A 16,026-nucleotide genomic window follows, 5' to 3' on the forward strand; every position below is an offset into this window, starting at 1 on the left:
TCCTCCACCCCCTCCACAAGAGTCTCACAGCCCTGAGCGGCCGTTCCTTAATTCCCCACTAGGGGCCGCTCAGAGACACCACACAATGGGAAGCTAGAGGGGAGAGCTGAGATCTCAAACTGATTTTTTTCTGTGTCTTGTATCCCTGGTATGAAGCAAAATGCCTTGTATACAGCAGGTGCCTGATATATGCGTGTTGAATGAAACTCAGTTCACAAATGCCAGAGTTGGAAGGAAGATGAGTGACTATTTGGTCTCAGGATTTCATTTTACAGGTTAGGAAACTGAGGCTTGCAGAGGAAAATGATTTGCCTTAAGCCTGGTAAACGGAGGTATCGAGACGGGGAGTAATTTGCCCAAAGTCCCACAGTAAGTCGGCGACAGAAGGAACTTTAGAGAAGACAGCTGACTCAGAACACGACCTTGGAGACGTCTCCGCTAGCGCTGCTCCCTCTCGGGTCACCCTGAACTTTGTCTCTGTCTCCTGGACCATCTATCTCTGCTCATGCTGCCTCTTCCTCCTCTCCTCCCCTTTAGGATATACGCTCTCTGAGGCGAGGGGCCGGTCTTTGTATCGCCAGCCCAGTTTGTGTCACTCCGTGGCCCTCATGCAGACTGCTTCCTCTCTTGCCCTCCTCACCTGCCTGAGCCCCTCCCCCTCTAAGGAAGCTGTTAAGGAACCCAAATTTCAGATCTTGGCCAAAACTTCATCAGGCCCAGAAGTCACCCCGGGTACTTACGACCGTCCCCGTCGTGGCAGGCTGAGCTCTTTCTGCAATAAAAAAGAGAGAGAGCAGGTCAGACTATGGTAGCAGCTGTCAGGGGGTCAGAATGGCCCAAGAGGCCAAAATTCCCATCCGCCTCCCATCCCAGCCCGGTTTCCGAGAGTCAGGAATGAAGCTCGGGGTCCTGGTCCAGGTCTTTCCCCACAAATCATAACAAAAATAACACTGAATCCATATCTATAGGAGTAAGTTTCCTTATAATTGCCCTAGGAGGATTAGTTATACCCATTATACAGAGAAGGAAACTGAGGCTCCAGGAGGAGGAAATGTCTGACCCAAAAACAAACAGTGAATCAGTGAGGAAACTGGAACTAGAACCATGAACCTGGCAATCTTCACACAGAGGCTCTTTCTATTGAAGGACTTGGGGAGGGGAGGGGGACACAAAGAGAGCAAGGAATGGGAAAGGGGGGCAGGGACCACACTTTCTCCCTCCATGTCCTTCAAGAACTAGGAGAGTTTAGAAGAACTGTCCAAAAGGAACGTGATGGTAAATGGCCCAGTCACTGGAGTTCTTAAAAATGCTGAAGTTTTCCAAAAAGACTCCCGTGCAGTCGTGGGAATGATTCTATGCTCTTAGGTCCCATGGGGTGTGAGATCTGTGAGAGAGCGTGGGGAGGCTGAGGAAAGTAAGTTGGCTTTGTACTGCAAGGACCTAGAGTCAAATCCTGGCCTGGCTCCCTTAGTCACCATCATGGGAGATGAAAGAACTAATGAGTTCAAGCCCCTCATCTTGGAGAGGTAAACTGAGGCAGAGAAAGATAGCATGGTTCACCCTAAGTCACACACTACTAAGTATCTAAGGCAGGATTTACAAGGCAAGAATCGGTTCTTCCTCATTCTAAGCTTAGCTGCAAAGGACCTTAGAGACCATCTAGGATAACCATTTCAAGGGAGAAACTGAGGCACAGAAAGGAGACTCAGCTGGCTCAGGGACTAGCACAATGGCTTGCATGTAGAAGGCCCTTTACCCAATTGAAGCCTTTCCTGGTCCTCTCCTTCCCCTCCCACTCTGTCTTCTGCTCCAGGGATATCTTAGAGAGTATTTGCTTTGTATGTGTTTCATAAACACTTATATACAGCAGTGTGCTGCTGAATATTTAAAAATCAGTTTTCTGGGAAAAGAACTGGATGCAGGATATACTTTTAAATTTAATCTGCCTTGTTAACGGTTTTTCCCCCAATCACTTTCTTCTTAAGTCTAGACAATTAACAAAAGTATCAAACAAGGCCTATTTGCAGTTTTATTAATTTTGAAGGTGTAAACAAAGAACTCCAGTTTCAGGTGATGTACCAGATGTGTTTGTGTGTACACGTGCATGTATGTACCTATTTGTGTAGTCTGCCTCAATAGAATGTAAGTTCCCTGAAAACAGACTTTCACTTTTTTCTTTATATCCTCAGAGTCTAGCACAATGCTTGGTATACAGCAGGCACTTAATAAATGCTTGTTGCCTGACTTAATAGCTTAGATTCTAATTCTTTGATTCCAAACCCCCAAGACTTTCTCTGCTCCAACAAAGGCACAGACAGGCACAAGGATGTTTTTGGCTTTCTTTGTACATCATCTATGATTAGCACACAGGCTTAATTTAATGCTTCTTGACTGCTTGACCACACTGATTTGGACAAATTTCAGAGCCTGGGAGCAAGAAATGCCAGTTGACTGAAGTTTAAGAATGACTGAACTGAAAGCCCTTAGCCTTTGGGAGTCCTCAGATTTTAGGAGTTGAGCCTTTTTAGTTCCAAAGCCTATAATTATGTGACAATTATTTGAGCTCAAGGTCGCATCCACCTGGTAAGGTCTGGGGAGGCTTCCAGGAGCAGGTAGCTTTGGAACCAGACCTAGAAGGATGAGGAAGCTTTTGACAGGTGGAGATGGGAGGGAGGCGGAGAGGAAGGGGAAGGTCATTCCAGGTGAGAAAACAACTTGTATTCTGTAGGAATTCCCCCTTCTTTCCAGGCCCCCCACTTCGTGCTCTTCCACGATTTCCCCCACGGGGATAGGACACATGGTCCACGGGGGAAGGAGGTGTTCCTACCACCCTCTCTCCACACACCCCAGGGGCCCAGAGGGTGCTTAGTGGGCTGGGTGGGCTGCTGGTTCGGGAACACAGCTATTTTTGCCTCCAGGGTTGGCTTGGTGGGCTCAGGGAGGTTCAGGGCTGCCCACATCCCAGCCTTCCTGGCAACATCCAGGGAGGCAACAGGCGTTTGCCATGGAAACCGGATGACGTCAAAGATCTCCAGTCACTGGCAGGGAGACAAAAGATCAGCTTTCCCTTTGAAGCCAAACACACGTGGGGGTGGATGTGGGGGGAATCTCTGAAGACTCCCTCTACTGGAGCAAGGCAACTGGGGGTGTGTGGCCCGAAGGGGAGAACAATGTGGGGGGAGAGCAATGGCCTTCACAATTAGCTAATTAGATCTTGGGCTGCATTATTCCGAGAAACAACAAAGGACAGGACTGTCCCCTTGTGCTCTGCCCTGGTGACACAGGATGGGGAGGACTGCGTTCAGTTTTGAGGTATCAGCTTAGTGAGGGCATTGGCAAACTGGTGACTACCCAAAGGAGGTCAATCATGATGGTGAAGGACACAGAGAGAACATTCAGCCCTCAGCTGCAGGAACCCAGGGACCAGGGGACCAGATGAGGATGGATTCCTTGCTCCCTATCTTTAAGTATCTGAAAGACCATCAAATGAAAGAAAGATTAAGGTCAGAAAAAGGAAGTTACATAGGCACAAATTTCAGCTCAAAGTAAGAAACACTTTCCTTCCAAACAGAGCTGTCCAAAGTAGAAAGGGCTACCCGTAGGGCTGGTGGGCACCGAAAAGCAAATGGACAATGGCCTCTGATCAGTTCATTCCTGCTCGGGTCCAGGTTGGACTAGATGCCTTTTGAAGTCCCTGGAAGTTCTGGCTTATCTGAAATCCCACAATCCATGAACAAACAACAAATACTCCAAGGTTATTCTCCTGCTCAATAAACTCTAATGGCTCCCTATTTCTGCTGGGACCAAACTTCTCGGTTTGATATTAAAAGCTCTTCTTCATAAATTGGTTTCTACACATCCTTTCAGACTTACTTTATATTACTCTCCATTTCATACTCTCCAGTCCAACCAAAGGAGCTTTCTTGCCATCCTTCCTACATGATGTTTAATCCCCAATCCTGCATATCTTTGGCCAGATCATCCCCTATACCTGAAATGTCCTTCTTCCTCACCTGTGCCTCCTTGAAAGCTCAGCTCAAATGTCTAGAGGAGACCTTTCAGATACTTTAAATTAGTGGCTCCCCCCAAGTCACTTTTTATTTATATCATGGATATTTATAAATGTATATATTGTTTCCTCCAAAAAGAATGTAAGCTCCCTAAAGGCAGGGCCTGCTTTTCCTTGTGCTTCTCTTGCCCCTAAAATAACAATCCTTCTGTGGAGATCTGATAATATCTCTCCTCTACTCAAAAGTTCTCAGTAGCTCTCAAATATAGATAGTCAAGTTCACACTTTTTGGGACATTCTGGAATAGGGCCTGCCACATAGTAGGGACTTCATAAATGATTGTGCCCTGATTTACTTTTTTTTCTTTCTTTTTTTAAAATCTTTTTTTTTGGGGGAAAGCTGATTTTTCTTTATGTCTTCAAGAGGCAAAACTTTCAAGTGTGTAAGTCATTCAAATGATTTGCCCCTCAGTTTCTTTTTCCAACTAGGCACTTCCAAGGCCTTCCTAAAATAAACTCATTTCAAAAATAAGAATAACAATGTACATACTTCCTACTTCAGTGACGATGAGGCAAATGCTTTGTAAATCTTGAATTGCTAGAGGAATGGGAACTATAATTATAAAGAGAAGTGCTGGGGAAGAAAAGTCACCAGGAGACAGATTTCAGCTCTGTTATAAAGAAAACAATCAGAGCAGGCAACAATAGAACAAACTGCCTCAGAAGGTGACCTCCCTGTCACTGGGGATGTTCAGATAGGGAATGGAGATCTTCCCATCAGGAATACTTCAGAGGCAATTTCTGGATTTAAATAGACATGTCTTTGGAGGTTTCTTCCACTTCTCCTTAATCTTTAAATGAGAAGGCCTGAATTAATGAGATTTTAGTTTACAAATTAGCTACTTTTTCCTCCCTACAGCTTACAAACTGCTCTCTTCACAATCACCAGGACAAGGTAGCTAGTGTCCCATTCTTTGAAGTTTTAAAAATTATTCATGATTTCATTAGGATGAGTATTTCCAAGCTCTTCCTTACTTCTTTGTATATGGTCTTTCTAAGTGGCTGTAGCCAAAATATTCCTCCACCACTAGACAATCTGGCAATAAACCTCTCTGATCTTATCTAGATTGATTTTCTGACCACTGTTCTTGAAATTGCCAGAATTTAGATACCTCTGCACCAGTATGGGATTATCTGGGGGAAGAGGGGAAAGGTATCACTGTAGATTTGGAACTTGAGGGGATTAAAGTGGTTATCTTATTTTGCATAAAAAGAAACAGAAGCCCAATAAGGACTTGCCAAGAAGAAAAATATAATTATCCCCACTTTACAGATGAAGAAACTAAGATGGGGGGTAGAGGAGTGAGAGAGAGAGAGAGACAGAGACAGAGTGTGAAAGAGATAGTGAGTGAAACAGTGAGACAGAGAGAGAAGAGAGGCGAGAAGAGAGAGAGCAAGATAGAGAGAGAGATAGGGACAGAGAAACAGAGACAGAGAGAAGACAGAGAGACAGAGAAACAAAGAGTGAGATAGAAGAGAGGAGAGAGGGGAGAAAAAGAGTGAAAGAGACAGAAACACACACACATACACAGAGACAGAGAGACACACAGAGAGACACAGAGAGACAGAGACAGAAAAAGACAGAGAGACACAGAGAGAGACAGACAGAAAGACAGAGACAGAGAGACAGAGAGAGAGAGAGAGAGCACGAGCCTGCCCAAATGCTTTTTCCACGTGACACATACATAAGCTTAGGAAGCCCCCTTTTCAGGGAAGTGCAGAAGGGGAAGGAGAAATCGGAGATCCGGGGAAGGAAGAGACCTCAGAAGTCGGCTCATCCAAACTCGGCGACCTGCCAGGAGTCACTCAGGTGGCAGAGCTACGCTGGAGCTTAGGTCCGGGGTTCTAAGCAGCCACTCCGCCTGCTGCATCCCACCGACTTCCAGTGCATCACAGTGCGTCTGGTCTATGTTTTCCCCAAACCCAAACACGGATGACAGGAGTAATTCTGTCTCTGCAGGAGGTCCTGGTTAGGGCAGGAAGGGGAAGCAAGCAGAGGGGAAGCTCGGAGGGGGAGGAAAGGCTCGGCCGCTCTTGCGCCAGAGAAAACGACTGTTTATTTTCTCAGCCCCTTCCCCTGTCTCAGCAGGCTCCCGGGGACGTCACGCCAGGACCCTTCTTTAAGGACAGAGACTGATGGAGCACAGAGCCGTGTCCCGGGCCAGCATCTGCCTGCGCTTCCCGAGCTGCCGTCCCCAGATTGGTCAGGTCCCCGGCCCTTCCGCGGGGCTGGCCAGTAAGAACGAAGCTCGCGTCTTACCACGGGGGTTTTTTGAACTGACCTGATGTGACCAGCGCCAGCTTTTAGACAGGTGCCTCGGGACTATCTGATTGGCTGAGACTCCAGCCACTCTGAACCCGATTGGATGAGACTCTGGGGCTTATTGTGCCCCTAGGGAAGAGGTCCGAAGTCACTCAGCGGTAAACAAACACACGTGTCAGCCCCGGGAAATGTCGGAGCCCTCGTTACCGTAAAGGCCCTAAGAGCGTGGCACACCAGGATCTGGGGCGGGGCAGGGAAACTTGTGCTGGCACGTGCGCACCCCAAAACACATGCCCGCCCGAGTCCATGCCCATACAATACACGTGCGCGCGCACACTGTGCACATGCAGGGCAGCTTCTCAGGGTCACTCAAAAAGACATTGATTAAAAAGCCTACTGTGTGCCAGACCCTGTGCTAAGCAGAAAACCCAAACCTTGCCACCCCCACCACCAACCCCGACCCCCGGTTTCTGTTCTCAAAGAGCTCGGTTAATGGGGAAGACAACATACAAACGATTGTGTACACAACATGCTACGTGGAAGCTATCAATTGGAGACAAATCTCAAAGGAAGGCACTCATCAGTCAATATTTATTAAGTGCCTTTAGGTACACTATACTAGTTGTGTCTCTTAACCCTGTCTGCCTCAGTTTCCTCATCTGTAAAAAGAGCCGGGGAAGGAAATGTCAAACCAACGCCCACCAAAATCCAACAAACCCACATGGGCTCACAAGGAATTGGAAACTATGTGGGGGGCATTGTACTAAGAGATGGAGAAAAAAGGGGGAGCAAAAGATAGCCGTCTCCCTGGGGGAAACAATGTGAAACAACTCTATACAAAGCAAGCAGGGTATTAGTAAATAGTTAACAGAGGGAAGGTTCTGGAAATAAGCCTTGGGGAAGACTGCCTAGAAAAGGTGGGATTTGAATGGGGACTTACAAGAAGCCAGGGAGATCTGTAGTCAGAGCGGAGAAGGGAAGGCATCGAAGGCATGGGGGCCGTCAGGGAAATTGCCCAGAACCAATAGTTGGAGGGTCTTGTTTGGGGGTCCTCAGACTTTTTAAATAGGGGACCAGTTCACTGTTCCTCAGGCTAGTGGAGGGCCAGACTATAGTAAAAACAAAAACTTTGTTTTGTGGGCCTTTAAATAAAAAAACTTCCTAGCCCTGGGTGAGGGGGATAAATGTCCTCAGCTGCCGCATCTGGCCCGGGGACCCCTGTGCCTCATGGAACAGGCAGGAGGCCAGTGTTGCTAGATTGAACAGTGTGGTTGGAGAAATAGGGAGTAAGGGGACTGGGAAGAGAGGAGGGGATGGGTTATGAAGAGGGATCGGGAAAAACTTCCTACAGAAGGAGGAATTTTAGGTGAAACTTCAGTCTCTTTGTCTCCAGCCTTTCTGCCCCAATCCCTGTACCCATCCCCCCTTCCTCCCCAGTCCAATTAGTTTTCATGTCTCCTTCATCCACATCTCACACTTACACCCACTGAGCCACCGCCTTAAGTCCAACCCTCCTTACTACCGGTCTGGAAGATGGCAACAGCCTGCCAACTGTCTCCTTGCTCTCAGGCCAGCCCCTTTCCCATCAATCCTCCATGCATCTGGCCAGAGAATCTCCTTGTCAGATTCAAGTCCAATCAGATCACTTTCCAATACTTAAAATTTCAGGAGTTCCCTATTACCTCGAAGGAAAAATAAAATTTTCTCAGCCTGGAATAACGCTCCTTTAGTGAAAAGAGCAGTGGATTTGGAGTCTGAAAACCTGAGTTTAAATTCCAGATTTGCCACTTCCTAGATGTATAATCTCAAGCAAATCATTTTATCCCTGTGGGGCCTCAGTGTCCTCATCTGTAAAATGAGGGGAGAGTTGGGCTAAGTAACCTCTCTAAGCGTCCTTCCAGCTCTATTTCTTTCTTTATTTTTTTATTATATACCTTTTTATTTACAAGTGATATGCATGGGTAATTTTACAGCATTGACAATTGCCAAACCTTTTGTTCCAATTTTCCAGCTCTATTTCTAATGATCTTTTCCTGATTTTCTCCCCAAGGCAACTGGAGTTATGTAAATTGCCCAAAGTCACTAATAGTGTTAAATATCTGAGGCTGAACTTGGCTCCTCCTGACTCTAGAGCCAGTGCTCTAGCCATTAGGCAATCTAGCTGCCCTGTTCTAGCATCTTTGGATGCTATCTCTCCAGGCTTATTTCAATTTACTCTCATTCATTCAAGCACTTATTAAGTACTTACTGTGTGCAAGGCACTAGACTAAGGGTGTAAAGACAAAAGTCATATCCTCTTTGCCTTAGGAGGCTTATGTTCTAATTGGAGGAAGGGAATAAAATAAAAACAGATAATTATATCAAAATATTTACAAAGTAATGTACCGTGGAGCCTAGCTAGAAGCCAGAGGTAAGGAAACAAGAGCATTTGGGACAGGGAGAAAGCCTAAGCAAAGACTTGGAGATGGGAGATGGAATACAGCAAACAAAAAGCAAGCCAGCTTAGCTGGAACATCAAGTTCGGGGAAGCATGACGGGGACTCTCCGTTCCAGCCAAACTGGACTGCTCTGCTTCCCAAACCAACATACTGTCTCCCGCCTCCATGCATTCACACAAGCTGTTCCCCACGCCTCCAATGGGTTCCCTTCCTCCTCTCTGCCTTTCAAAATCCTTTTCTTCCTTCAAGGAAGGTCTAGCTCAGGTCAGTCTCTTTGTGAAGCTTTCTCTGATCCTCCCCAACCTAAAGTTGCCCCTCCTTCTTCACATTTTCCAAGAATACTTTGTCACAATTTCTCTTTTGTCCCATCACGCCCAAGTATGATGTCATACTTATCTGCGAACATGTCTGCTCTGCCCAGTAGAATTTTGGAGGAATTGTTTACTCCGGGTGCCTAGCACACAGAAAGCACTCAACAGCTATTTAGTGAACTGAATTCATAAACAATACACAGAAAAACAGAGGAATAGAACATACACGCTGGCCAAGTCAACAAACATTTCTTAAGTGCCTACTATGCGCCAGGCACTGCATTGGTGATAAAGAGGCAAAAATAATCTCAAATTGTTCAAAAGCTTGCAGTCTAATGGGGGCAGAGAGGGAGACAACAGGCAAACGGTCACGTACAGAAAGGATAGAGACAGGATAAATTGGAAATAATCAATAGAGGGAAGTCACTCAGGCTGGGAAAGGCTTCTTGCAGAGGGTGGGACCTGAAGGAAGCCAGAAGGCAGAGATGAGGAGGTGGGGCATTTCAGGAATAGAAGGACAACCATCTGGTATTTGACATCTTTGTCTTAGTAGACAGTATTAATGCTACCTACAAAGACATCGGAAGGTTCAGAGAACTGAGACTCAGTAGAGGTTAAATGACTTGCTTAAGATCATCCAGCTAGTAAGCATCAGGGTAAGATTTCAATCCAGCTCTTCCCGAAGGGGCTGAGACCAACATTTTATCCAGGGGGTTATGCTTCCTCTCCCACACATGCTCACACAGATCTGTAAACATATGGCTTTGTAAACACATGTATACAAATCTACATAAGTACCACTAACATCATTTTTGATTACTGCACACACACACATAAACAATATGCTACAAAATCCATATAAGATCTCTCCAAGTGGAGATGGCCTTCCCCAAATCTCTATGTAAGGAGGGCACCCAGTCCAGCAATCTCTTTATTTCTCATCTCACTGTATGTAATTTTCCAGACTTTTTTATCATCCCCCGCCCCCTTCCTCACTCCCCTTTCAGCTTCCTGTTGGGTGTTGTTTTCCCCCATTAGATTGTTTTAAATTCAATTTTATTTTTAGTTTCAAATTCTCTCCCTCTCCCACACTCCCCTAGCCATTAGGAAGGCAAGAAAAATAGAATCCATGACAAATATGTATAGTCGTGCAGACAAATTCCCACATTAACCGACCCCATTGGATTGTAAGCCCCTTGAGAGCAGGGGCTATTTTTCTTTATCCCTTGACTTAGTACCATGCCTGGCACATAATAGGTGCTCAATTAATGCTTACTGATCTATCACCTAACATAGCTATTCACACATGGCCAAACAAGGGGAAGACAATGTTCAAAAGGAGCCCGGGGATATTATAGAAAGGAGCTGATGCTCCAGTTTTAAATCTTCTCTTTTCTTGCACCTAGTATCATGTCTTGCAATAGAGGGCATTTAATACATGCTTGTGGAATGGACTCCTGTTCGGTTATGGTGTTGGATTACATGCCCTCTAAGGTCCCTTTCAGCACTGGAATTCTGGGATTCTAACATCCTGAGAGCAAAGCACATTAATCAACATTTTCAGTCTCCAATCTATTCAAATACCAATCAATTAACCAGCATTTAGTAAGCCCCTCCTGTATGCTAGACACTAGGTACCCGGGATACAAAGACAGAAGTGAAACAGTCCCTGCCCCCAGGGAGCTTACAATCCTACTGAGGGCAAGTGAACACAGGTGTGCATGTGTGTATGTATGTATATGTATATGTATATATAAATATAAAGTAATTTGGAGGGGAGGCCCTAACAGATCCTGGGGATCATAAATACAGTTACCCCAGAGTTAGAAGCCTTTTCTGAACACATGCTGGGCTCCTGGGATGCACATCAGAGGTATGAGCCAGTCTGCTGAGAGGCTAGTATAATAAAAGCCTCTAGCCTGCTCTCTAACTATGAATGTCTCTCAAGATCAGCCTGGATGCTGTTCTATTGTCTCTCCACAATCTCTCCTGAGAACTCCAGCTGCCATGGGTTCAAGGATTATTTCTGAGCTAATGGTGGCCAGAGCTTAGTTCCTGCAACACCATTTGCCTATTGGACATTTCAAACTGGACTTCTTGGAAACATCTTCAGTTTGAAATTCACCTCATTAATTCTCTCCTAAAACTGACTCTTTGCTGAGATCACCATCAACATCCTTTGAATTAATTGATCTTTGTTGTCACCTTGGTTTGCAACTTTGGGGTCTTCCTCAATTCTGAATTCTTCCTCACCTCCCATTTTCCATCAGTTACCAGTCTTACACTTCCCTAACATCTCTCCTACTTGATCCCTTCTCCCCCCCTTCAGATCCTTAGCACCTTATGCAGAAATAGCTTTTTATTTAATTCCTCTTGTTCAAGTCTCTCCAATTCATGCTCTACATAGCTGCTACATTGACTGCTAACCATGTCACTAACCTATTCAACCAACTCCTGTGGCTCCTTATTGCCTTGAAAATCAAATACAAACTTCTATGTGTAAAGCACTTTACAACTCTGCCCCAATTTATCTTTCTAACGTTATTACAACGCTCCTCACAGACTCTACAATCCAGTCAAATAGTTCCTTATACACTATTCCCCATTTTCTATCTCTGAACCTTTGACCAGGCTGTCCCTCAAGCCAAGAACACCCTCCCTCCTTATGCTTGCCTTTTAAAATCTCTAGTTTTCTTCAAAGCTCAGATCAAGGTGAAAATCCTGCATGAAACCTATCCTGATCTGCAATGCTCTCCCAAATCCCCTTCACCCTCCTCCTCTTCCTATCATAATTACCTGGTACTTATTTTGTATCCACTTTATATATGTATCTATTATCCTTCCCCTTCTTCCTCTTCCCCCATCTAAGCAGGGGAACCCTTACATTTTTAGTTTTGTATTCTCAGGGCTATCTAAGTCATATTTAAGTCCATAATAGATTTGGTGATTGATTGTTGGGAACACTACAGCCTGAAGATCATGGGAGAAACAGACCCATAGAATCGGAGTTCTAGACTCTCAGGGTTCTTGAAGAGGCTTTCTCCCCTCCCAATTCTCCCCCCCCAAAAAAAAAGGATCCAGTACAACTCAGGGCTGAGTCTGGATAATCTCTACAGCAAGTGGTTATCTGGGGCTGGGCTTGGAGCTGTCCAGAAGTCTTCCAGGCCACTCTGAGACACTTCATTATTAGGGTTTTTCTTGCCTGACTCTAAACCTGCCCCGGTGCACTTCCCCTAAGTTATCACTTCTACTCTAAGAGACAAGAGAATGAGCCTAATTTCCCTTCCATTCATTTTAGATATTTAATATCTGCCCCCCTTCATCTAAGCACGATCCCACTATACCAGGGATGGATCTTAAGACCAGGAGGAGGAGTTTCTGGAGGATTCTGAGGATGAAACATGAGTCAGAGGGTCTAGAATACTTTCCATGAATGGGCTGAGCCCCTCCTATGTCTGATTTGACTTCAGTATTCCCCACTCTAAACCAATCTTTTTCTATTTGAAAGCTGAGAAAATTTGATTATATTATTATTATTATTTTTGCCTAGTTTTTGTTTGTCAGGATCTACTTTAAAGGGGAGAAAGGGTGGTGAAAGAGGAAATTCAGATACAAATTCAGAGGAAGATATGTTATTGACATAAGGACGCTTCCCTGAGAACAGGAAGCTGGTGCATGGAAAGATGAATAGATAGGAGACCCGGGCTTCAGTCCTAATTTTGACATTAATCTGTATTGTGCTCAAGGCCAAGCAATACCTATCCCTTTTCGGGGGCCTCAGTTTTCCCATCTGTAATATGAGAAGTATAGTTCCTGTTTAGCTCAGAGGATTGTTATGGGTGCTAACGAGGGAACAGAGAGATTGCTTTGTGAGGTGCTATGCCGGTGTGAGATTAGGAAATCAGGGACGGAGAGTGCACGGAGGGCAATGCCAGCCTGATGCCGGGCACAGCCTCGTTGAGAGGGCATAGCAGGAAACGGGTACATGAAGGGATGGCTGAGAGCAGCGGAAAGGAAATTGGGTAACTTCATAATTTTACTGCCTGTGGTTAGATTTGCTTGGCCCAGACCACACCCCTGGGGCTCTGCCTGGGCTAAGGGAAGTCCTTGAGCCTTTCACCCTCCAAGGTTTGTGGGGAGGGTCTCAGGATTGATTCCCTCGGTCTCCGGCTCTCTTTACAGCTCTCCTCGATTATCCAAGTCTCTCTTTCAGTCCTAGAATTCACTCCTCCTGTTTCAGAGCCCCTTTAATCACTCCAACCCTACCCTGCAGGTAAACTGAAGACATATTCCAGCTTAGGGAAGGTGGGGAAGGGATCCCAACATTTCTGTCCCTAATTTCTAGTCTTATTGTCCCCTCGGAGTTTCTGATTTCCCATCTTCTATCGCCTAAACTCCTGAGCCCCCATTTACTCAGCTTCTTTCCATAGTCTCCATTAAAGGTAAACTGAGGCAAGGGTCCAGAAACGAGAAGTCCTAATCCGGGCGGGACCGGATTCCTGACCACCAGAGCCTTCCAAACGCTTAGTTTAAACCAGAACTACGCCGAAAGAGGGACTCTGTCCACACCCACCTCCCTTTCGCCAGACCCAGCTCCCCAACAGCTAAAGGGATGCTCCCTTCTATCCCCCTCCCGCCCTTAACCCAGTGCATTGTGGGCGGGGAGAAAGCCTCCCCTTTTCCCTCTCCCCCGGGCGGGGCTCCGGCCAGTCTCACCTGCAGCCCCCGGCGCCTCAGGATGCTCGGTTCGTCCATGGAGCCGGCTGTCCTCCGCAGCAGCTGGCGGCCCGCACTCTCGGCTCCCGCTCCCGCTCCCGCTCGGGCTCCGCGCTCGCCTCCTTCCTGCGCGATTGGGCTGCGGCGGGTCAGCTGATCCTCCTCGGACCCTCCCGCCTGCGGCCCCCAAACCCTGGAAGCCCTGGCACGGGGGAGGGCCCCGGAGAGGAGGGGGCGGGAGGGAGTCAGAGAAAAGAGAGCTCGGGGCCCCGAAGAGAGGGGCGGAACTAGGGGCAGGCTGGCGACGCAGGGCCCCAGGGCGCACTTTCTTGGACATTCTCCCTTCTGATCCTCGCAGCATCCAAGGGAGGAAGAGGGAGGAAGGGACTATTTCCCCCCATTTTTCAGAGAAGGAAAACTGTGACCGGAGAGGAGAAAGGGATTGATGGTCCACCACTGTAGCAACAAAAAACCTTCACCTACCTCTCTTTGCGCCGAAGCATCAGTTTCCTGGAAAGTCCCGAACCGAGATTGACTTTCGTGCGACCTCGAACAAACCTCCCGTTTCTGGGCCTTGCTTTCCCTTCCCTTTTTCTCAAATAGAAGGATTTGATGAGGTGGCCCGGCAGCTTTGGCAAGGTCCCTCCTAGCTCTGAGGTTCCCGATACTCAGGATTTGGGGATCATAGAATTTGGAATAGAGATCCTCATTTGACACATGAAAAAAACAGACCATGAGAGGCTATGTCACTTTTAAAGTCCCGCAGGTAGTGACTACCAGAATCCCTCCCCTTAACTCACACTCTCAGCCCTGGGACTCTGGACTCCGACACGTGAACTTTCATCTTAACTCGCTAAGAACCGGTCCACCTTGTCCCTTCTCCTGTCTTTCCCTCTCCCCTCCCACCTTCTAGTTCGAGTAACCCTAGTCTCATCCCTTAGGATGTAAGCTCCTTGAGGGCAGACTTCATCTTACTTGTTTGTATTTGTATCCCTGTCCTAATGATAGCTGTGGGAACTTAATAAATGCTTAAGAAATACTTTCCCTTCTTCAACTTCTTTTTCTCTTCTCCCTCCTCCCCCTCCTCCTTTCTTCCTCTTCTTCCTCCTCCTCCTTCTCTTCCTTTTCCTCTTTCTGTTCCTCCTCCTTCTTCTCCTTCTCCCTCCTCCTCCTCATTATTATTATCATTGCCACATTCATTTCAACAGGCTATTTTGAGAGTGAAAAACTCACCGGCTCCGGCACCAAAGGAACCAGAAGCAAATCCAGTCTCTGATATTTACTATTTATGGGATCTTTTGCTGATTCTTCTTCCATAAAATTATGGGCTTAGACTAGAATCAGTGGTTCTCAAAGTATGGTCTAGCGAATCCTGGGGATCACTGAAACCCTTTTAGAGGGTCTACAAATTCAAAAATAGTTTTTATTTCCAATATGGCAAATGTCTATAAATATAACCCAGATAAACAAAAACGCTTTGGAGAGATCCTCAATAATTTTTAATAGGATAAAGATACTGAAAACAAAAGTTTGAGAACCACTGGACTAGATGCTCTCTGACTGAGGACCTTCCCAGCTCTGTACCAATGTCCTGTGATAGCACAGTTATCATTCAGTCCCATCTGACTCTCCAATGGCCCTACTGAGAATTTTCTTGCCACAGACACTAGTCTGGCATTTTCTTTTCCAGCTTATTTGATAGATGAAAAAACTGAGGGCAATAGGGTGAAGTGATTTGCCCAGTAGTGAATGTATAAGGCTGGACTTCAATTCAGGGCTTCCCAACTCTAGACTTAGCACCCTACCCCACTGTGTCACCTAATTAACCCTAATTTGTTTTCGAGATCAACTTACCAACCTAGTATAAAGTGCAGGGAAAATTGCTAGGGTGAGAAGGTGAAGGTTAGGCTTCAGACTTTGCCACTTGCTACCTGTGTGACCAGCCAAATTATTTTACTTCTATGGGCCTCAGTTTCCTCTTCTGTAAAATGGGATTGGTACTGAATGACCTGTAGAATCTTTCCCAACTCTAAGTCTTACTGGGTATTGGTTCCAAGGCTCCTCCATTCCTCCCATGCTGGAGTTCTAAGCTGCTTAGAGACAGGAACAGTGGTCCTTATTATTGGCTAATCTTGGTTGAATAAACCCAAGAGTCTGACTGTGAGAAACTGGGCCAGGCCTCCATGTGATGAGGCAAAAGTTCCCATATGCCAGACCACACAGGTCCCTT

The 16,026-nt window shown here is 46.2% G+C and overlaps 1 protein-coding gene across 1 annotated transcript in view; it reads right to left on the bottom strand.

Moving 5' to 3' along the window:
* Positions 1–13,916, bottom strand: part of MAST3 (microtubule associated serine/threonine kinase 3) — an 88,188-nt gene extending 74,272 nt beyond the window's left edge. The window contains exons 1-2 of the mRNA XM_051972369.1: positions 13,797–13,916; positions 741–772 (exon numbers count right to left, since the gene is read on the bottom strand). Of these exons, the coding sequence (XP_051828329.1) occupies positions 741–772; positions 13,797–13,835 (71 nt within the window). The 5' untranslated portion in view covers positions 13,836–13,916. The remainder of the gene's footprint in view (positions 1–740; positions 773–13,796) is intronic.
* Between the last annotated feature and the right edge of the window lie 2,110 nt (positions 13,917–16,026).

Source organism: Antechinus flavipes, chromosome 1 (assembly GCF_016432865.1).
Source record: "Antechinus flavipes isolate AdamAnt ecotype Samford, QLD, Australia chromosome 1, AdamAnt_v2, whole genome shotgun sequence".
Lineage (NCBI taxonomy): Eukaryota > Metazoa > Chordata > Mammalia > Dasyuromorphia > Dasyuridae > Antechinus > Antechinus flavipes.